Source organism: Protopterus annectens, chromosome 4.part0, assembly GCF_019279795.1.
Source record: "Protopterus annectens isolate FY-2018-M chromosome 4.part0, PAN1.0, whole genome shotgun sequence".
In the NCBI taxonomy this organism is placed as follows: domain Eukaryota; kingdom Metazoa; phylum Chordata; order Ceratodontiformes; family Protopteridae; genus Protopterus; species Protopterus annectens.
This window is the reverse complement of record NC_056733.1, coordinates 522,104,338-522,128,071: the sequence shown is the minus strand read 5'-3', so window position 1 is coordinate 522,128,071 and position 23,734 is coordinate 522,104,338. Positions and strand designations below refer to the sequence as shown.

The 23,734-nt window shown below is 37.3% G+C and overlaps 1 protein-coding gene across 2 annotated transcripts in view; it reads left to right on the top strand.

Annotated features, from left to right (window-relative positions):
• The window catches only part of TPCN1 (two pore segment channel 1), a 1,721,246-nt gene that overhangs the window by 1,394,717 nt on the left and 302,795 nt on the right, over window positions 1-23,734 (top strand). For both annotated transcript variants that reach the window (XM_044068445.1, XM_044068446.1), the window contains exon 22: window positions 22,442-22,488. In XM_044068445.1, coding sequence (XP_043924380.1) covers window positions 22,442-22,488 — 47 coding nt within the window. The remainder of the gene's footprint in view (window positions 1-22,441; window positions 22,489-23,734) is intronic.

Sequence of the window (23,734 nt, the reverse complement as noted above, 5' to 3'; positions counted from 1 at the left end):
CTTCACTGTTGCAGTCATTACATTTGGGTAATCTGCTGGCAGGTTGCCCTCAGCCAGCCTGAATAACAAAGTCTTGGGTCCTGCATCGGTTGCTGTCTCCTCTTCCATGATGTCAGGTCGTCAGGGGTATAAAACATGCAGCCGATGCCATTTTAATCAGTTTTTCTTGCAGCACGGTGCCCGAAGCAGTTCGCAAGTGCCGATCGTCCGACTCCTGAAATTTTCGTTTTCGAGTTTCAGAACCAAAGTCTTCAAACTAAAGCTAAGTACCCAGTTGGGGAAACTTTTTCTTGCTCCTTACCGATGTCAGTAAAAGTTAATAATTGTATTACTTGTGGGAAGCAAATACCTCATAAGCATTTTCATTTGTACTGTATTCCTTGCCTGGGCCCTGATCACAACGTGCCTTGCTGTCGGTTTTGTGCTAAATTTAACCAACGGACTATTAAGAGTCAGTATATTTTTGCTTCTAAATACTTTGGTTCAAGATTTAACTAACCTGAAATGTCACAAAAGGATAAAATAGTGCTAAAATAAACTTAAAACCAAGTAGAAAGCACCACAGTCGAGCTGGATATAGGCAACAGTTTATTCAGTTCCAAACACCGAACACAAAGTGAAAAGACCCCCACTTAACGCTGTAAAAGTACAAGTAACGTTTTCGTCATCAACTTCATCAGATAAATTTCACAATCCCATAATTCCCTTTATATAGCCACACTAATTACAATTAAACCAAATAAATCAATTAATCAATTAATGTAAACAACAGGATGTCATTAAAAACTGTCCTTATATGGTCATGTCAGTGTTATTTTAAAATCCATTTTACTTTAAGTTGATAAAAATCACTTTCATATATTAAAAAACACATCATATTCTTAAAATTGATTTTAAATACATTTTTTTAAATTGTCATAAATAACTTACATTTAAATAAAATTTATTTAAACTATAAAATTCATTTAAAAATACAAAAGGTATATACAGAATAAATTTATGTTGTTGTCTTTGGCTCCCTCATGTGGCCGAAATCACACATAACATCACAAGTCAAATAAAACTTTTTATAATTTATGTTCTTAATGATAGCAGGTTTTTCTATAAATTTAAAGCTTGGCTGATCTCAATTTTAAAACTGGAGCTAAAGATATCATGTCATTAAGACCCGGAGGTCTATTGGCTTCTAGTGATAGCTGCCAGTATAGTTCCCTATATTCTACAAGTGTCTCCCACATACCTCCCCTGGGATCCACATGAACTACTTCCAACACAAAAAATTGAAATACTGATGTTTTACATACCATGCTATGTTTGTAAAGTGCATTATTTTCACATTTATTTCTGATATCATACATATGTTCATATATTCTTTGTTTTAATTTTCTTTCACTTTTACCCACATAGTAATGCATTCTTTACACATAGCTAGGTATATTATGCCATTTGTATTACAGTTAACATAAATATCCAAACTTAATTTTCCTTGCTTGTAAAAAAATGGAATCTCCAGTTTTTAAATATGAACAATAGTTACAACACCCACATTTATATAGACCTTTTCTAGTTCTTGTTGTTTTGTCATAGTTAATATTATGGGTGCCTTTGTCCAGCATGTTCTTAATAGTGTTCCCTCTACGATATATGTACGTTAATGGTTTTTCAAAAATATGTTTTAAATCTGATATCTTAGAAAAATTATTCCATTCTCTATCCATAACCTTTCTTACTACACTTGACTGTCCGTCATAATTCATAACAAATCCCATATTATAATCCTTATTAGAATTATCTACTGGAGTGACACCTGTTTCTTTAAAAGGAGATGTTTTTCCTATAATAGGAGGAAATCTGCCCTTTCTTTCACTCAGTACTTCATTCAATAATGCATCAAATAAATTACTAGGATATCCCCTGTTCATGAATAACTCCTTTAATTTAATGCATTCATTTGTAAAAATTTCATCTATTGAAGTCATTCTACTCATCCGAACCAACTGGCCTTTCAACACTCCCTTCTTCTGATACAAAGGATGTGAACTAGTGAAGTGTAGTAAGAATTAGAGAATGTTTCTTTTCTGTGTATTTTAGATACAAAATTTCCATTATCTTTCTTGATATTGACATCTAAATATATTAGTTCCTGTGTGTCATATTTGTGGGTGAAATCCAAAACATTAGTTGTTCCATTCAAATATTCAACAAATTTCATAAAATTGTCTAGATTTCCTGTCTACAAAAAACATAAATCATCAAGAAACCTTATGTACAAGGTCCAATACTCACTAAAAGGAGAAGTCAGGAGAAAATTGTTCTCCCAATAGGCCATAATGATGTTAGCATAAGTGGGGGCACAATGTGCCCCCATGGCCACTCCTTTCTCTTGCTTGAAGTACTCTCCTTGAAAGAAAATAAAATTATTTTTCAACACTATTTCCATCAGGGTCAATATTGTTCTGAACTCACTTGAGGTAATCTCTTTAAAACCGATTAACATCTCCTCAAACCATCCCATACCAACGTCATGTGGTATGCTAGTGAATAGGTCCACTACATCTAAAGTGCCAAAGGCCAAGTTTTCACTGTATAAAGAAGGATTTAGTCTCCTAAGGAAGTCCCATGAATCTTGTAATATGTTAGGGTTGTTCAACACCAACCCCTTCACCTTAGTATCTATATACTTAGCTAAAGGTGCAGTCACTGAACCATTAGCCGAAACAATGGCTCTAAGTGGTGGATCATTACTATTTTTATGCACCTTAGGAATTCCAAATATAGAAGGGACTTTTGGTTTTTCAACAAGCAAATATTTATATGTTTGCATATCTATAGATCCTTCAGTTAATAAGTCATATAATACTAACTGTATTTTCCTATATGCAATGTTAATTTCATTAATTGATGTTCTAGAATATTTTTCAGTGTCACTCAAAATCTCCATCATTTTACCTTCATATTGAATACAATCCATAAATACTACACCCCCACCCTTGTCCGGTTTCATCACCCTTAAATTATTGTTGTTTATTAAAACATTTAAAACTTCCTGTTCAGAAGATGTTAAGTTAGGGTGTACAAATTGTTTTTTCAAACCAGCCCTTAATTCATTTTCAAGTTTTAGTTCAAATTTCCTCAATTGGGGGTGCAGTGGTGGATTGAATGTACTACTACGTACCAAGCTATTTTCTTTGGATTTAGTTACCTTTCCATTGAATAAAAGTTCTAAATTTTTCTTTCTTAAGAATAATTTCACATCAATTAACAGTTTAAAAATATTAGTTCTTTGCCTAGGTATAAAACCAAATCCTTTTGATAACAATTCAAACAAAGTTTTGTTAACAGCAACATTACTATAATTATATATACTAAAATCCTGACATGTCCATCTATTACCATCCTGTGTAATATAATTTACTAATTCCATCTCGTTTCGTTCCTCCCCTGGGGTCTCCAACCCCTCCCCCTGTAGTTTTTTGTATTATATACTATCGGTTCTTTGTCCATAAGTCTTTCTGACCTCCTGAGCGAAGGAAAAACTAGAATCATTTTCTATGGGGTACACATCCGAAAATGTTGTTCCTTCCTGAAATTCATTTTCACTATAACCATTCCATCTCCTAGTCCAAGATTTTGGCTTAGGGTGGTGGGTTTTGTTCTTATATTCTTTAGTGTCTCTCTGAATCTTTCCTAATTTCCCTTTCTGTACCTCTACACATTTTGATTCCAAATTTTTAATCAATTTGTTATACTTTGCCCTCTCTTCCTCTACCTTAAACAATAAATAATTTGTAACACCATGATTTATTTTATCAATTTTATCATATAATTTCTCCATTTCACGTGTGTTATTTTTAATTATAGCTCTCATTATTTCAAAACCACACTGATCAAATGCATTCAGTAAATCCTCACAAAATTCAGTCCCTTCAACCACATTGTTTGGGTATTTACAAACCCTTAAGCCCTTTGGTACAATTTTTAAATCTAAACAGTGTTTTAAATAAGCGTTATCCATTTCCATCATTTTATATTTATATAAATAAAAGTCCAAGTCATTAAGCATATTGGTAAAACTACCATTGTTGATAGAATTTAAACGCTTATTGGCAAAGTCAAATTTAACATTCATAATGTCAGAAAGATGACGGCCAGTACCTGTAAAATCTCCCCGTAAAATAGGTTCTGCTCCAGAACAAGTCCGTTTGTTGTTGCATCTCATAATTTCAGTCATAGGATTTTCTCCTTCGTTAATCAATGTAATATGTGGAAAGCCATTGAAACTATCATTGTCCACAATATCAGTCTCTACAACCTCTCTATTTTGTTGACCACGCTCTGCAACCGTCCTTTTCTTAACGCGTTGTTGTTTAGCTGATTCCTGGTTACCACACGCCAGAATTGACGATAACAGCTTACCCATGGATTCGCTAACAGGAGTTAAAAGTTCCACCAGCTGCGTCAATTGCCCGATGAGGTTCCGAAGCTCTCCAACTTCATTACCTTTACCATTAGTTTCCGTTGCCATATCCAACTCAGAGATATCCAAACTCACCAAGAAACACCACAAAAGGATAAAATGGTGCTCAAATAAACTTATAACCAAGTAGAAAGCACCACAGTTGAGCTGGATATAGGCAACAGTTTATTCAGTTCCAAACACCGAACACAAAGTGAAAAGACCCACACTTAGCGCTGTAAAAGTACAAGTAACGTTTTCGTCATCAACTTCATCAGATAAATTTCACAATCCCATAATTCCCTTTATATAGCTACACTAATTACAATTAAACCAAATAAATCAATTAATCAATTAATGTAAACAACAGGATGTCATTAAAAACTGTCCTTATATGGTCATGTCAGTGTTATTTTAAAATCCATTTTACTTTAAGTTGATAAAAATCACTTTCACATATTAAAAAACACATCATATTCTTAAAATTGATTTTAAATACATTTTTTTAAAATTGTCATAAATAACTTACATTTAAATAAAATGTATTTAAACTATAAAATTCATTTAAAAATTCAAAAGGTATATACAGAATAAATTTATGTTGTTGTCTTTGGCTCCCTCATGTGGCCGAAATCACACATAACATCACAAGTCAAATAAAACTTTTTATAATTTATGTTCTTAATGATAGCAGTTTTTTCTATAAATTTAAAGCTTGGCTGATCTCAATTTTAAAACTGGAGCTAAAGATATCATGTCATTAAGACCCGGAGGTCTATTGGCTTCTAGTGATAGCTGCCAGTATAGTTCCCTATATTCTGCAAGTGTCTCCCACATACCTCCCCTGGGATCCACATGAACTACTTCCAACACAAAAAATTGAAATACTGATGTTGGTATGGAATGGTTTGAGGAGATGTTAATTGGTTTTAAAGAGATTACCTCAAGTGAGTTCAGAACAATATTGACCCTGATGGAAATAGTGTTGAAAAATAATTTTATTTTCTTTCAAGGAGAGTACTTCAAGCAAGAGAAAGGAGTGGCCATGGGGGCACATTGTGCCCCCACTTATGCTAACATCATTATGGCCTATTGGGAGAACAATTTTCTCCTGACTTCAACTTTTAGTGAGTATTGGACCTTGTACGGAAGGTTTCTTGATGATTTATGTTTTTTGTGGACAGGAAATCTAGACAATTTTATGAAATTTGTTGAATATTTGAATGGAACAACTAATTTTTTGGATTTCACCCACAAATATGACACACAGGAACTAATATATTTAGATGTCAATATCAAGAAAGATAATGGAAATTTTGTATCTAAAATACACAGAAAAGAAACATTCTCTAATTCTTATCTACACTTCACTAGTTCACATCCTTTGTATCAGAAGAAGGGAGTGTTGAAAGGCCAGTTGGTTCGGATGAGTAGAATGACTACAGTAGATGAAATTTATACTAATGAATGTATTAAATTAAAGGAGTTATTCATGAACAGGGGATATCCTAGTAATTTATTTGATGCATTATTGAATGAAGTACTGAGTGAAAGAAAGGGCAGATTTGCTCCTATTATAGGAAAAACATCTCCTTTTAAAGAAACAGGTGACACTCCAGTAGATAATTTTAATAAGGATTATAATATGGGATTTGTTATGAATTATGACGGACAGTCAAGTGTAGTAAGAAAGGTTATGGATAGAGAATGGAATAATTTTTCTAAGATATCAGATTTAAAACATATTTTTGAAAAACCATTAACGTACATATATCGTAGAGGGAACACTATTAAGAACATGCTGGACAAAGGCACCCATAATATTAACTATGACAAAACAACAAGAACTAGAAAAGGTCTATATAAATGTGGGTGTTGTAACTATTGTTCATATTTAAAAACTGGAGATTCCATTTTTTTACAAGCAAGGAAAAGGAAATTAAGTTTGGATATTTATGTTAACTGTAATACAAAAGGCATAATATACCTAGCTATGTGTAAAGAATGCGATTCTTACTATGTGGGTAAAAGTGAAAGAAAATTAAAACAAAGAATATATGAACATATGTATGATATCAGAAATAAATGTGAAAATAATGCACTTTACAAACATAGCATGGTATGTAAAACATCAGTATTTCAATTTTTTGTGTTGGAAGTAGTTCATGTGGATCCCAGGGGAGGTATGTGGGAGACACTTGTAGAATATAGGGAACTATACTGGCAGCTATCACTAGAAGCCAATAGACCTCCGGGTCTTAATGACATGATATCTTTAGCTCCAGTTTTAAAATTGAGATCAGCCAAGCTTTAAATTTATAGAAAAACCTGCTATCATTAAGAACATAAATTATAAAAAGTTTTATTTGACTTGTGATGTTATGTGTGATTTCGGCCACATGAGAGAGCCAAAGACAACATAAATTTATTCTGTATATACCTTTTGTATTTTTAAATGAATTTTATAGTTTAAATAAATTTTATTTAAATGTAAGTTATTTATGACAATTTAAAAAAAATGTATTTAAAATCAATTTTAAGAATATGATGTGTTTTTTAATATGTGAAAGTGATTTTTATCAACTTAAAGTAAAATGGATTTTAAAATAACACTGACATGACCATATGAGGACAGTTTTTAATAACATCCTGTTGTTTACATTAATTGATTAATTGATTTATTTGGTTTAATTGTAATTAGTGTGGCTATATAAAGGGAATTATGGGATTGTGAAATTTATCTGATGAAGCTGATGACGAAAACGTTACTTGTACGTTTACAGCGTTGAGTGTGGGTCTTTTCACTTTGTGTTCGGTGTTGGAACTGAATAAACTGTTGCCTATATCCAGCTCGACTGTGGTGCTTTCTACTTGGTTATAAGTTTATTTTAGCACCATTTTATCCTTTTGTGGTGTTTCTTGGTGAGTTTGGATATCTCTGAGTTGGATATGGCAACAGAAACTAATGGTAAAGGTAATGAAGTTGGAGAGCTTCGGAAGCTCATTGGGCAATTGACGCAGCTGGTGGAACTTTTAACTCCTGTTAGCGAATCCATGGGTAAGCTGTTATCGTCAATTCCGGAGTGTGCTAACCAGGAAGCGGCTAAACAACAACTCGTTAAGAAAAGGACGGTCGCAGAGCGTGATCAACAAAATAGAGAGGTTGTAGAAACTGATATTGTGGACAATGATAGTTTCAATGGCTTTCCACATATTACATTCATTAACGAAGGAGAAAATCCTATGCCTGAAGTTATGAGGTGCAACAACAAACGGACTTGTTCTGGAGCAGAACCTATTTTACGGGGAGATTTTACAGGTACTGGCGGTCATCTTTCTGACATTATGAATGTTACATTTGACTTTGCCAATAAGCGTTTAAATTCTATCAACAATGGTAGTTTTACCAATATGCTTAATGACTTGGACTTTTATTTATGTAAATATAAAATGATGGAAATGGATAATGCTTATTTAAAACACTGTTTAGATTTAAAAATTGTACCAAAGGGCTTAAGGGTTTGTAAATACCCGAACAATGTGGTTGAAGGGACTGAATTTTGTGAGGATTTACTGAATGCTTTTGATCAGTGTGGTTTTGAAATAATGAAAGCTATAATTAAAAATAACACACGTGAAATGAAGACATTATATGATAAAATTGATAAAATAAATCATGGTGTTACAAATGATTTATTGTTTAAGGTAGAGGAAGAGAGGGCAAAGTATAACAAATTGATTAAAAATTTGGAATCAAAATGTGTGGAGGTACAGAAAAGGAAATTAGGAAAGATTCAGAGAGACACTAAAGAATATAAGAACAAAACCAACTACCGCAAGCCAAAATCTTGGACTAGGAGATGGAATGGTTATAGTGAAAATGAATTTCAGGAAGGAACAACACATATGGATGTGTACCCCATAGAAAATGATTCTAGTTTTTCTGATTTTCCTCCGCTCAGGAGGTCAGAAAGACTTATGGACAAAGAACCGGTAGTATATAATACAAAAAACTACAGGGGGAGGGGTTGGAGACCCCAGGGGAGGAAAGAAACGAGATGGAATTAGTAAATTATATTATACAGGATGGTAATAGATGGACATGTCAGGATTTTAGTATATATAATTATAGTAATGTTGCTGTTAACAAAACTTTGTTTGAATTGTTATCAAAAGGATTTGGTTTTATACCTAGGCAAAGAACTAATATTTTTAAACTGTTAATTGATGTGAAATTATTCTTAAGAAAGAAAAATTTAGAACTTTTATTCAATGGAAAGGTAACTAAATCCAAAGAAAACGTAGTAGTACATTCAATCTACCACTGCACCCCCAATTGAGGAATTTAGAACTAAAACTTGAAAATGAATTAAGGACTGGTTTGAAAAAACAATTTGTACACCCTAACTTAACATCTTCTGAACTGGAAGTTTTAAATGTTTTAATAAACAACAAAAATTTAAGGGTGATGAAACCGGACAAGGGTGGGGGTGTAGTATTTATGGATTGTATTCAATATGAAGGTAAAATGATGGAGATTTTGAGTGACACTGAAAAATATTCTAGAACATCAATTAATGAAATTAACATTGCATATAGGAAAATACAGTTAGTATTATATGACTTATTAACTGAAGGATCTATAGATATGCAAACATATAAATATTTGCTTGTTGAAAAACCAAAAGTCCCTTCTATATTTGGAATTCCTAAGGTGCATAAAAATAGTAATGATCCACCACTTAGAGCCATTGTTTCGGCTAATGGTTCAATGACTGCACCTTTAGCTAAGTATATAGATACTAAGGTGAAGGGGTTGGTGTTGAACAACCCTAACATATTACAAGATTCATGGGACTTCCTTAGGAGACTAAATCCCTCTTTATACAGTGAAAACTTGGCCTTTGGCACTTTAGATGTAGTGGGCCTATTCACTAGCATACCACATGACGTTGGTATGGAATGGTTTGAGGATATGTTAATTGGTTTTAAAGAGATTACCTCAAGTGAGTTCAGAACAATATTGACCCTGATGGAAATAGTGTTGAAAAATAATTTTATTTTCTTTCAAGGAGAGTACTTCAAGCAAGAGAAAGGAGGCCATGGGGCACATTGTGCCCCCACTTATGCTAACATCATTATGGCCTATTGGGAGAACAATTTTCTCCTGACTTCTCCTTTTAGTGAGTATTGGACCTTGTACGGAAGGTTTCTTGATGATTTATGTTTTTTGTGGACAGGAAATCTAGACAATTTTATGAAATTTGTTGAATATTTGAATGGAACAACTAATGTTTTGGATTTCACCCACAAGTATGACACACAGGAACTAATATATTTAGATGTCAATATCAAGAAAGATAATGGAAATTTTGTATCTAAAATACACAGAAAAGAAACATTCTCTAATTCTTATCTACACTTCACTAGTTCACATCCTTTGTATCAGAAGAAGGGAGTGTTGAAAGGCCAGTTGGTTCGGATGAGTAGAATGACTTCAGTAGATTAAATTTTTACAAATGAATGTATTAAATTAAAGGAGTTATTCATGAACAGGGATATCCTAGTAATTTATTTGATGCATTATTGAATGAAGTACTGAGTGAAAGAAAGGGCAGATTTGCTCCTATTATAGGAAAAACATCTCCTTTTAAAGAAACAGGTGACACTCCAGTAGATAATTCTAATAAGGATTATAATATGGGATTTGTTATGAATTATGACGGACAGTCAAGTGTAGTAAGAAAGGTTATGGATAGAGAATGGAATAATTTTTCTAAGATATCAGATTTAAAACATATTTCTGAAAAACCATTAACGTACATATATCGTAGAGGGAACACTATTAAGAACATGCTGGACAAAGGCACCCATAATATTAACTATGACAAAACAACAAGAACTAGAAAAGGTCTATAAAATGTGGGTGTTGTAACTATTGTTCATATTTAAAAACTGGAGATTCCATTTTCTTACAAGCAAGGAAAAGGAAATTAAGTTTGGATATTTATGTTAACTGTAATACAAAAGGCATAATATACCTAGCTATGTGTAAAGAATGCGATTCTTACTATGTGGGTAAAAGTGAAAGAAAATTAAAACAAAGAATATATGAACATATGTATGATATCAGAAATAAATGTGAAAATAATGCACTTTACAAACATAGCATGGTATGTAAAACATCAGTATTTCAATTTTTTGTGTTGGAAGTAGTTCATGTGGATCCCAGGGAGGTATGTGGGAGACACTTGTAGAATATAGGGAACTATACTGGCAGCTATCACTAGAAGCCAATAGACCTCCGGGTCTTAATGACATGATATCTTTAGTTCCAGTTTTAAAATTGAGATCAGCCAAGCTTTAAATTTATAGAAAAACCTGCTATCATTAAGAACATAAATTATAAAAAGTTTTATTTGACTTGTGATGTTATGTGTGATTTCGGCCACATGAGGGAGCCAAAGACAACAACATAAATTTATTCTGAATATACCTTTTGTATTTTTAAATGAATTTTATAGTTTAAATAAATTTTATTTAAATGTAAGTTATTTATGACAATTTAAAAACAAAATGTGTTTAAAATCAATTTTAAGAATATGATGTGTTTTTTAATATATGAAAGTGATTTTTATCAACTTAAAGTAAAATGGATTTTAAAATAACACTGACATGACCATATAAGGACAGTTTTTAATGACATCCTGTTGTTTACATTAATTGATTAATTGATTTATTTGGTTTAATTGTAATTAGTGTGGCTATATAAAGGGAATTATGGGATTGTGAAATTTATCTGATGAAGTTGATGACGAAAATGTTACTTGTACTTTTACAGCGTTAAGTGTGGGTCCTTTCACTTTGTGTTCGGTGTTTGGAACTGAATAAACTGTTGCCTATATCCAGCTCGACTGTGGTGCTTTCTATTTGGTTGTAACCTGAAATGTCGTCGGTTAGCAATCCGACTACCGGAATTCACAAAAAAAGCAAGAAAAAAGACAGAGACAGACCGTCGAGGTCCAAAACTGACGACGAGGCTTCTCCTAAGCTAGTCGCTGGTTCACCTGTACTCATTGAGGTGCTGTCGCAGCCCCTGATGCCCGCTACTTTTGAGTCGCAGGCCTCTACCGAGACCCATTTGGAGTCTGGTATGCCGTGAGATTCTGCAAGTATTGAACCCGTGGATGTCTCTCCCTTGGATGAGTCCGGAGCCGCTGAGCAGGCACCGGCTTCTGAGGGTGTTTTCAGGCCTCAACATTTGTATATTAAACTGACGCCATCATCAAAAACAAGGCCAAAACCTACTTCTATGTCTATGAAACCGACGCATGAGCCATTTGCTCAGGCCCCTATGCCTAAAAAGCAAATGATCAAAATGGCTGAGGATTTAATTACCTTGATCAGGGGCTCCCAACCCCCCGTTAAGAGGCCTAGGCAAGGCACTAATTATGAATCTTCAGATCAGGTTTCCATTTCTTCTGATTCCTTTTCTGATCAGGAATTTTCTGTCCCACCTTATGAGGACTCTGATGCAGAGGAATCCATCCCTTCTGCTTCTCCTCATGAGGATTACTCCTTTGGAGAGACTTTGCATACTTTAAGGGAACATTTTCATTGGGAGAGTCAGGACTTCTCAGAATCCAAAAAGAGGCTTAGGGATTTTCTTCTTCTTCCTCAGCATAGGCCTTTGGCTATACCTCCTGTATTAGACATTATTGATGATGTTTTTCTCAGAATCAAGCATGGCTTCCGATTCCCTGCCTCTGGCTCCTAGTAAGCCAGACAGATATTACAGGGTGCCTGACTCCCACAAATTTCTTTTCAAAAATCCTGCTGCTGACCCTGAAACTATTTCTCAGGGTCCGAAGGGTGTTAAGGCTTCTACAGCCAAAAATCCTACCCCTTCAGATAGAGACTCCAGGGCGTTGGATAGATGGGGTAAGAAGGTTTATACGTCTGCAACCTTGGCAATCAGGACTTTAAACTGCCAGTTTCATATGCTTAAATATCAACAGCATGTCATGGGCTTACTGAAACAGAGTTAATTTCTGATTGTGTGGCAAATAAAGAGTTACAGGATTTATTGCATTCAGCAGAATAGGTTAGAAAGCATACTTTGCAATGTGGTTTTGATTCTGTGATAAGAAGGTATGCTTGGCTCAAGGAGCAAAATCTGCCTGATCATGTTAAAGCTAAATTGTTGGATGCTCCTTTACACCAGGACAGTCTATTTGGTAATAAGGGTGAAGAGGTTTTAAAAAAGATGGAAGACAAAGCTAAATCTATGCAAACTGTAAAAGATTTCTTGCAAGTGCAGCCACCCAGGTTCAGTAGACACTGGCCTACTAAGAATTGGTCCTTTCCAGTGTCCATCAGAGCCACTCAGACCAAACCCAGTTGCTCCAAAGGCTCCAGGTTTCAGTCACAAGGATCTTACAGGTCAAAACAATAGGGTGCCCCCACTTCCAAATCAGGAGGTAGCAAAGCACCACCCTACAGTAAACAGTCTCAATGACTTTCCTCTGCCATCTCCAAGCACTTATCTTTTGGCATCCCCTTTGGGGGGAAAACTAGCACTTCATGCTCAAAATTGGCATCTAATTACCCAGGGCAAGTGGGTCTTAAATATAGTATCCCAGGGGTACAGATTTCATTTCCACACATTGCCAATTCCGAACAGATGGCCAGATCTGCCACCAAATCAGTGGGCAGAGGCCCAGAAACAAGTCATGTCCCTCACGGATATGGGGGCTATTCAGCTAGTACCAGAAAAGGAAAACGGACAAGGGTTTTATTCAAGACTTTTCCTGGTACCCAGAAAAGACAAATCATGGTGTCCAATTCTGGACTTATCCATTCTAAATACTTTCCTGGACATTCCAAAATTCAAAATGCTGACTTTACAACAGCTACTGCCTATGCTAGGCAAGAATGCTTGGTTGGTAACTCTAGACTTAAAAGAGGCATACCTGCATATCCCAATCAGGGAATCTTGCGGAAGATACCTCCGCTTCAAAGCAGGCTATTTGCTTTACCAGTTCTCTGCACTGCCCTTTGGCTTATCTACTGTGTCCAGGGTCTTCACAAAGTGCCTGGCACCAGTAATTGCATTTTGCAGACAAAGAAACATTCAAATTTATCCATAGCTGGACGATTGTCTCATTCAGGCAGAGGACAAGGACACTCTTCTTCAGCATGTGGCATTTGTAAAAAGGCTTCTAGCATGCCTAAGGTACACCATAAACGAAAAGAAATCTCAACTGGTACCCTCTCAAATAATTACATTTCTGGCTGCAAGCTTGAATACAACTGCCCAGATGGCTTACCTCACGCCAGACAAACAAATTCAATTGACAACATACTTTAAACAATTGGCAACAAAAACCCAGCTGTCTGCAAGACAAATTCTGCAGGCTTTGGGGTTCATGGCATCCTGCATTCTACTAATTCCATATGCAAGACTGCATATGAGGAAACTTCAGCAGTACCTAAAAAGCTTATGGAGTCAACATTGTCACAGCCTGGAAACAGTGATTCCTCTCATTCCTTGCCTGCAACAGGAGTTCCTTTGGTGGGCAGAGGCATGCCACCAAAACAAGGAACTGTCATTCATTCTACCCCCTGCCACCCAAACCCTAACTACAGACACATCAGACTATGCTTGGGGGGCCCATCTGGCAGGGAGATGCATTCAGGGCAAATGGAGCCCAAATCAAATGAATCTACATATCAACCAGAAATAAATGCTAGCTGTACAGAATGCTCTGACAGCCTTCAAGGACTTCCTTCATCCAGGACAACTACTGATACAGATGGACAACACCACAGTTATGTGGTACTTAAACAAGCAAGGGGGTACCCACTCCTATCCCCTTTGCAGACTAGCCATGGCCTTGTGGAACACAGCCTTGATTTACCAAATACATATTCAAGCTCAATTCCTGCCAGGAACGCAAAATACTCTGGCAGACGACCTAAGCAGAAATCTTATGGACCCACACAAATGGAAACTGGATCCACAAGTCTTCAGCATGTTGACACGAGAATGGGGGAGCCCAGACATAGATCTATTTGCCTCTCCCCAAAACTTATCAGTTGGACAAATTCTGCACCAGAACTCATCACAAAAAAGCATGGAAAGCGGATGCTCAAACCTATCAGTCTATGCCTTTCCCCCTCTGCCTCTACTCTCCAAGGTCTTACTAAAAGTCAGATAGGAAAAACCAAATGTGATTCTGATTGCTCCGGACTGGCCTCGCCAACACTGGTACCTGCTTCTAAGGAATATGTCACACCTTCCTCCATGGTACTTGCCTCAAACACCTCATCTATTGTCTCAGCAGAACTATCAAATTCTGCACACACAGCTCCAAACTCTGAATATTGCAGCATGGCTAATCAACTAATTTCACCAAACACATCTCTCAGTAAACCTGTGATAGATGTCATTTTGGAGGCTAGAAGGCCTAGTACAAGAAAATCTTATGCCAATAAGTGGAAGAGATTCTGTGCTTGGAAACAAGCACAAGGAATAGACTCAGCAAAGCCCGATATTCCTCAGATTTTGCAATACTTAACTGAGATGCTTCACAAGGGCCTATCTTTTTCTTCAATAAAAATCCATGCCTCTGCCATCTCAGATCATTACAACACAGAGCCTCCTCTCTTTTCTCATCCCCTACTAAAGCAGTACCTCAGAGGGGCCAACAATTTAAGGCCTCCCAGGAGAGCACCAACTCCTGCATGGGACCTCAATTTTGTGCTGGAAAAACTCACCCTACCTCCTTTTGAACCAGCTGCTACTGCGGATATAAAATTTCTTTCTTGGAAGACAGCCTTTCATTTGGCAGTCACTTCAGCTAGAAGGGTTTCAGAACTACAGGCTCTCATGGCAGTGGAGCCTTTCATTATCTTTTACCCAAACAGGGTGGCCCTCAGGACCAATCCTTCTTTTATGCCTAAGGTGGTATCCAGTTTGGCTGTTAACCAGACCATTCACCTGCCAACTTTTTTCCCAAATCTGCAGAACAAGGGGGAGTGGATTCTGCATTCATTGGATGTACACAGACAACTAAGTTTCTACTTAAACAGGACAAAATCTCTAAGAAAGTCTGAGCAACTACTGGTGGCATTCACTGCAGGAACACAGGGGAAAGCTATATCAAAGCAGGCTATTTCAAAATGGATAAGCCATTGTATTCGTTTCTGCTACTTGCACCGTGGTAAACCTGTGCCCAAGAGGATCAGATCCCATTCCACCAGGGCTGCTTCTACCTCTGCAGCCTTTCTCAGATGGGTTCCTACCAGAGACATTCTAGAAGCTGCTACTTGGAGCTCAGTTCATACGTTCACAAAGCATTACCATTTACCTCTCTTTTCTAAACCCAGGGTAGGCTTTGCCACTGCAGTCCTGCAGGGCCTTATAGCTGCTCCTAATGCTGTTTAATTCCATCCTCCCATCCATAGCTTTGGGATTCTACCCAAATGTAATGACTGCAACAGTGAAACACGAAGAACATAGTGCAGTTGTGTACACTTACCATAAATGTAGATGTTTGAGTATATTCATTGTTGCAGTCAGTGTTACCCACCCGCCAGCCCCCTTTCTTTTCTATTATTATACCTCTTCTTTCCTTCACTATGCTCAAAAGCCTTTGTGGTGTATTTGCTTTTAGTTGATGATAATTTTTTTGTGTTCTAAAGTGCATGTATGTATATATATATATATATATATATATATATATATATATATATATATATATATATATATATATATATATATATTTTGCTCCCCATTTGGGGGGGCACCTGACATCTGGGGCAAGAAAAACTGATTAAAATGGCGTTGGCTGCATGTTTTATACCCCTGATGACCTGACTTCATGGAAGAGGAGACAGCAACTGATGCAGGACCCAAGACTTTGTTATTCAGGTCGATTGAGGGCAACCTGCCAGCAGATTACCCAAATGTAATGACTGCAACAGTGAATACACTCAAACATCTACATTTATGGTAAGTGTATACAACTGTACTTTTCCCATCTACGCGTCAGGGTTTCTCTTGAAGAGTGTTAGCGAGGAGCTCTGCCTAATGTAGATTGGAATCTTGTTCCAAAGCATGGGAAGTCTGTGGGACAGGAATCTATCCCTCCAGCACGTCCTATTTATTGTTGTGGTGAGGTTTAGATCCCTAGAGCGTGTGGCTCAAGGGGATAAGGTTTTCTTTAGGTGGAGCATGTCCATCAATTCTGGGCTGGACATGGCCTTGTATGTCAGGCAGAGATCACCTCTGAGTAGGCTTTATGCAACCGAGTACAGCTGGAGTTTCTTCAGTCGAGCTGCATAGGGCATCTGTTTGAGGCCAGTGATCCTCTTGGTGAGGTACTTCTGTGGTCTTTCCGGCTGTTGCAGGTGTCTTGTAAGGTACATCCCAAATGGAGCGTTATACTCTATGATGGGTCTGATGAGTGATGAGTAGAGTGGCACAATGACCTCTTTTGATCTGGATGCAAACCCTTTTGTGATTAGGTGGGCCACATAGAAGGATTTTCTAACCACTTTGGCAATGTGATTATCAAAGGAGAGATTATTATCTACTTGGGTTTCCAGATCCCTTATTATGTTTTCCGTATTTAGGGAGCTACCACCTATGTGGTAGTTTGTGTGTACTTTGTTTTTTTCAAAGGGGATGACTATGCACTTTTTGTCATTTAGCTTGAGGCTATGATATTGACACCAGGTATCCATCTCAGTGAGACCCTTTTGGAGGATGTCTGTGTCAGCCGGAGAGTCAGTTATAGCCCTAGTTTGCAGTCGTCTAAGAACTTGGTCAGCCATAGTCCTTTTGTGCTTGCCTGTACCTCTGAGAAGTATATGCCGAACAGGAGGGGTCCTAGGACTGAGCCGTGGAGAACGCCACCGGTTTGTAACCGGTTTACAGTCAGACCTAGCTCCCGCAGCTCTCACCATCTGGGTTCTGTCCATGAGCCAATTGGCAACCCATCTTGTGACGTAGGGGTTTATGTTCAGGCTGGTGAGCTTGTCTATAATACCAGAATGGGGAATGGTGTCGAAGGCCTTTGCGAGGTCTAGGTATGCTGTGTGTACCACCTTTCCCTCGTCTATAGCCTTGGTAATTGTCTCAAAGAAGTTCACCAGGTTTAGGAGGCGTGATCTGCCCTTAACAAAGCCGAACAGGGTAGGGTCCAGTGTTTGGAGGTTCCCAATGTCTCTGTTAATGAGTTCCATGATGATGCGCTCCATAGCCTTGCAGAGCAAGCTAGTCAGGCTTATAGGGTGATAGTTCACAGGGTCTGTTGTGGCTCCACCTTTGTGGAGCGGAATAACCGTTGCTCTGCGCCACTCTGTGGGTACGTAGCTTGTGGAGAGGCTGAGAATGAACAGTGTGTTTAGGTGAGGGGTTATAAAACCAAAGGTATAAAACCTTTTATGTCACATTCATATCAGAAATGCACATACCAGGGAAGCCCAACCTTTTAGAGGACAGGATGAGCAGGTCAGTTCTGCTACCTCACAAGTGGTCTCTCAGTCCAACAATGGTGGAACAACTTTTTTGCCAGTGGGATCAACCAGTCTGCGATGTTTTTGCCTCTACCATCATCTCCAAATGCAAATGTTTCTTTGCCCTGATCCTTCCAGATGGTAAATTACAGAAATGCTATAACCTGCAAAATTCTTACAGAAAGCTCTGCAAAGAAAGATCAGGGTCATCTTCATTGCCACCTTCTGGACTCAACAGGAGTGGTATCCCTTTCCAGTGGCCCTACTTGATACACCCGCCATAGGTGCTGGACCCCAATCCAGGTCTTTTCTTTCACCCATCTGGCACCCCTCATTTGGGCATTTGAGCCCTCGGGTTATCCACTTGGTTTCTCACTTCCAGTGATGGCAAGTCAGTCCAGGCTTTCTTCCCAAGTTATTCACATTCTCACTTCTTCCAAGGGACCATCTACCAGAAAAGTACATAAGAGCAAGTAGAAACAATTTTCTATCTGGGCTTCCAAAAGGAATCTGGATCCTTTTACAGAAGCTCCTATTCTCCACTTCCAGTGATGGCAAGTCAGTCCAGGCTTTCTTCCCAAGTTATCCACATTCTCACTTCTTCCAAGGGACCATCTACCAGAAAAGTATATAAGAGCAAGTAGAAACAATTTTCTATCTGGGCTTCCAAAAGGAATCTGGATCCTTTTACAGAAGCTGCTATTCTACCAATTTTGGATTTCTTAGTTTCTGTTTTTAATGATGGGGACAGTTACTCTGCTATTAAGGTGCAGTTAGCAGCTATTTCAAGCTTTCATGTTGGAGAAAACCATTCTACTTTAACATCGCTGAAACTATGTGAAGCTTCCTTGAGAGGTCCTTTCCTGCTTAGCCAACACTTAGGGATTCTATCCCCTCCTTGGGATATGACTATGTTTCACTAAGCTTTAAACCAGACACCCTCTGAACCTGCTGCCAAGGTAAATCTGAAGTTTTTGACCTGGGAAACACTTTCTAGTTGCTATTTTCTCAGCTCTGAGAGTGTCCGAACTTGAGGCAAGCCTCAGTACATTATCTTCCTGAAGGACAGGGTTTCCTTTTGAATTAATTAATCTTTTATACCCGGGGTGGCTACTAAGGCATCTCATAACCAGTGCTTCATTGTACTGGTTTTCTTTTCAAATTTTTCATACAAAGGAGCATATATGCTTCATTTGTTGGGCGTGCATCACAAACTACATTTTTGACTCCATTGTACTAAAACATTCACGAAGGCAGAATAGCTTTTGTCTCCTGTTTTGAAGTCAAGCTGGGTTAAGCTATTTCAAAAAGGCTTGACTCTGCCCAGACCTGTCAAGGCTCACTCTACTAGATCTGTTTCAGCCTCTTTGGTCTTCTTTTTAAGGGCCTCAATTGATAATATTTGTGCTGCTGCCACCTGGTCTAACATTCACACCTTCATTTCCCATTATAAGCTGGATTTGTTTCAAGGGATAGGGCAGCTTGTGGTGTAGCTGTCCTCTGGAATATCCTTCCATGACACTACCTTGAGAGCTAAGTAGCTAGGGACTCTGTCCCATATGTTGAGGAACACATGGAACAGACAACGTCAAATATGAAAGTTATGTACCTACCATAAGAGTAGATCTGTGTTATCTGTTTCTGTCCTTCCTCAGTTCCACCCCTCTTTCTCCCTTCCATTTCATAGAAGACTGTTTGCAGCATGCTTCTGGTATGACAGTATGACGTGCCCGTGACTAAGGAGTTGTACTCTTACAAATCCAAATAGTGCTTTATCTCAGACATTTTTTTTACATCCTGGAGTGGATTATTTTATTATACATCAGTATATTCAGCTGTGGTTGTGTCATGGGGTTGCAGGCAAACTCGATCTGGGGTAATCTTGGGATGGTAGGGGATTGTTGGTAAGGGCTGGAGCCTGAGCTGAGGATCCTGAAGTCTAAAAATGGCCGAACTCAGGTCCAAAATGTGATCCGAAACCTGTCTGTTCAGGAAGGATGTTAACAGACAACACAGATCTGTTGTTATGGTAAGTATATAACTTTTGTTTATCCCACACTGTATTATATCACCATCTTGTGTGAGTGTTCATAGAGCAGTCTAGAGTCCTACCTTGTAGCCCTTAGGTCTGTCTCTGATGCCTTTGGAGAGACGGTGTCCTCTGGTTCCTACCCAGCTGCAGTTTGTTTTCATCTGAGAAAGGAATGAGGAAAAAGGACAAGATACTCCCTAGCCTTTTATTGATGCCTGTCCATCAATGCGCTGGTGTCGTGATGATGATGATGATGATGAAGAAGAAGAAGAATGTCATTCCAGTTGTCAAATGCTTTGTAATACAGAGCTGGAATGAAGATGTCTAACAGCAGGAGAAGTTCACTACATCTTGGACTGCTAAATGAGCACGCCAAGATCTGGAGTTATAGTAAGGTACATTATAAAATTTTGTTTGGGCCTAATACTTGGTTTCAATATGCCACCTCTACAGATACTCTTTCCTGGAATCTAATGAAGTCTCTGCAGTACATAAAGTGAGAGAGATGCACATTGACTGTTGTGATCTTACTGCCCAAATGTTTGCTTTTCTGCATTGTATACTTGCCGTCTTCCTCCACTTCTTCCTGTGTGAGAAAGAAAAATGTGGCACCCTTGCAAATGAATTGTTAAAATGAATATGGAAGTACTCTATGTCCTTCCACCAGGGCTAGAAGAAGATGCCCCCTGTATAAAACATGCTTAAGATTCATAGCCCTGTTTTATGACTTTGAAGTCCATTTACACTCTGAAAAACAGTGATAACAGCATTTGTTTACTTATGTTTGAAACATAATAAATGTGATTAGATTCTGCCATAAGAAAGGTCTCCATTCAAAAAACAAATAGCATCACTTTTCTAGACTACTTGAAAAGTTAAAATGTGTATTGAAATTCTAGAACTGTTTATAGAAATTATTAGATCTCCTTCCAAGGAGGGGCATTTCACTCCTGCTAAAAGTTCATGAGGGAACATTAAAGAGCCACACATTATAAGACATCTTATAACATGATATCTTTGTGATATTGTGACATTGTGTAATTACCACCCCGAGCATGAAACACTCACAAAACTGAAATAGTTGCTAACAGCTTGCTCAAATTAATAAACAGTGGTTATGCAGTATCTCTGAATCTGAAAATGATAGTCAAATTTCTGTAGAAGCCCATTTAAAAATGATCCTTCAAGAAAAACATGAAACTTTTTTTTTATTTTTTGGGTAGAGCACTAATCTGCATAGACCTGTTTCAAACTCAGCCTATGAGCAGAGTCTGGTGAAGTGACTTGCTTAGAGTCACACAGTTAGGAAATGGAAGCAGTGGGAATCAAACCTTGCATCTCTGGACCATAGGTACATTTTTTAATAGCTCTTTCATCCTCTGAGCCAACTGTCAGGCTAACCTTCTGTGTTCTTTATATTAATATGTTAAAACACTAGATTTTTTGTGCCAGAATCCTCCCTTAGTGTCATGAATGAGTTAATAATAAACAGCACCCAACCCCCTCAATTCCACAGCTGAAGAAAAATTCTAGCTGCATCTATTTCTAGTAACAGAATGCTTCCTTTGATTTTACAAACAGATTTTACAAACAAGCGGCGATAAACTCAATGTAAATTACAATGCTCTAGTTATTAGTTTCTGCCCATACCTTTTCCACAGTTCATTAGTCAAAGCTAGTACTCTAGTATTCTTCTTCTTCTGTCACATATGCCCCCTCCCACTATTGCTTAAAGTTACTGTTAAACATATTAAACTGTAAATGGTATTCCATAGAAGAATACTAAATTATGGAAGGCATTTTGTGTTTTTAATTCGATTATACAGTTGTTTCTTTATTGTATCATTCCTTTACAGCTAAGAGATTGCTCCCAAACTCACCTATGCTACCATTGAGAAAATAAAATGGTTCATAGGTTAATACTAGTCTGACTGCCCTTGTGGGCCATTTTAAGCCTAGCCAATTACCCCATGTGAGAATCAAACCCTGCAGCTTGTGTCTGCAAGGTAAATACCTTAACCACTATGCAAACCTCCCACCCAGTGGTAGTTTATTTTTTGCTGAAAGATTTACTGCCACATGGCCCAGATCTTCTGATACTGCCAGGCAGATTTGAGGAATAAAGGACAAATGCTATCCTTGAAAATCAGATAGAAGAATGAGATGTGTCCTTCATAGCCTGTATTTACATTGAGTCTTCATACAGCTGTACTTCTAAACCTTGCTTTCTGCTATAGTGCTAGTTGAATCAAGTCTTGGTTTATGTTACACAGTTGCATTATGGTGCGGAACATTATGTCCAAATGGGTAAATGCAAATTGCAGCACTGTAAGTTAATTGTGCAGGTTTTTTTGTAAAGAAATTGTGAAATGTTTTCCATTTTATGCAGACTATTTGCTCAGTTAATTTATTTTTGTGTTTTATTGCAGTTACCCTGTTTGAACTCTCAGTTGTGAACAACTGGTACATTATAATGGTGAGTATGTGCCATAAGCAGAATGTAACAACAGAGAAACACTATTTTATTTTATTTTTTATTTTGTGTGTGTGTGTGTAACATTTTCCTCATCTTTTTATTTGCATTATAAATGAAAGGAGACAAAAACAATATCAGTATTAAACTGTATTTATTTTTCTTTGTTAACCTGGATCACCACCCATGCCATAGCAAAAGACCCCTCTTCAGTGGTGGTTTATGAAGAAAAGTTCCACTCAAAATCTATTATTGTTAATGCATGCATTGGGAAGACATTACAGCTGAGGATGTACTATTACAAAAATGAGAATATCTTAAATATATGCAGTATTCATTGGCAAAAAAGAAAAATAGTAGAGGTAGTGTAAATGTTGTTCATGCATACATGTTTTATAAGCATCTGTGGCTTCCTACCCTCATTTCAGGGATTAATTTAGAGTACAGTTATTAGTGTTGATAGTAATATGAAGTAAGTTCAGAAAACAGATTTAATTATATTAGAAGAATAATGGAGAGATAACAGAATTTTGGACGTGTGAGGTAGTTGAAGAATATATATATATATATATATATATATATATATATATATATATATAAAATATATAAAGTTATAAGTATGTCAGAGTTGGAGGTATGATGTAAGTGAAGATTATGAACGTGAAAGAGAGAAATATGTGGTGTAAAACTATCGCAAAAATTATGTGACTTCCTAAGTATTCTCCGTTTGTTGATATTTTAAATGATGTAACACAGGTTGCATGGGACAACTTGGGTGTGCTAACCTGTGTCCCCAAAGAAATGCTCAGGTTTCCAGCCTCCAAAAGTGTGTAATGTGGGCTGACACTACCAAATAGATATTTTTCATTTTGGTTGCAGATGTTTTCAGAGCTACCCTAGAGGCCAGCTGTTCATCCACCAGATAAGGAGTGTAGGATCATGGACTGATTTTGAAAGCATGTCTTTGTATCCTCCATTCTGCATAGATAGGCAGTCAGCTGACTCATCAAAAAGGTGCATTTTCAGAAAAATTTTGCAGATTAAATGCACTTTGTAGCAGTGGAGTTACTAGAGGCCCCCTTGAAGGATACATTTCAGAAGCAAGTAACTGTTTTCTTCTAACCTTTGCAGTCTGTTGGTCTGCACTGCATAGTTTATAACAAGGAGGAAACAGATGCTAGAGCAGCAGTATCCTTTACTACTAAATACTGTCTCTCCTGACTCTGAGTAACCTAGCTCACCATAACTC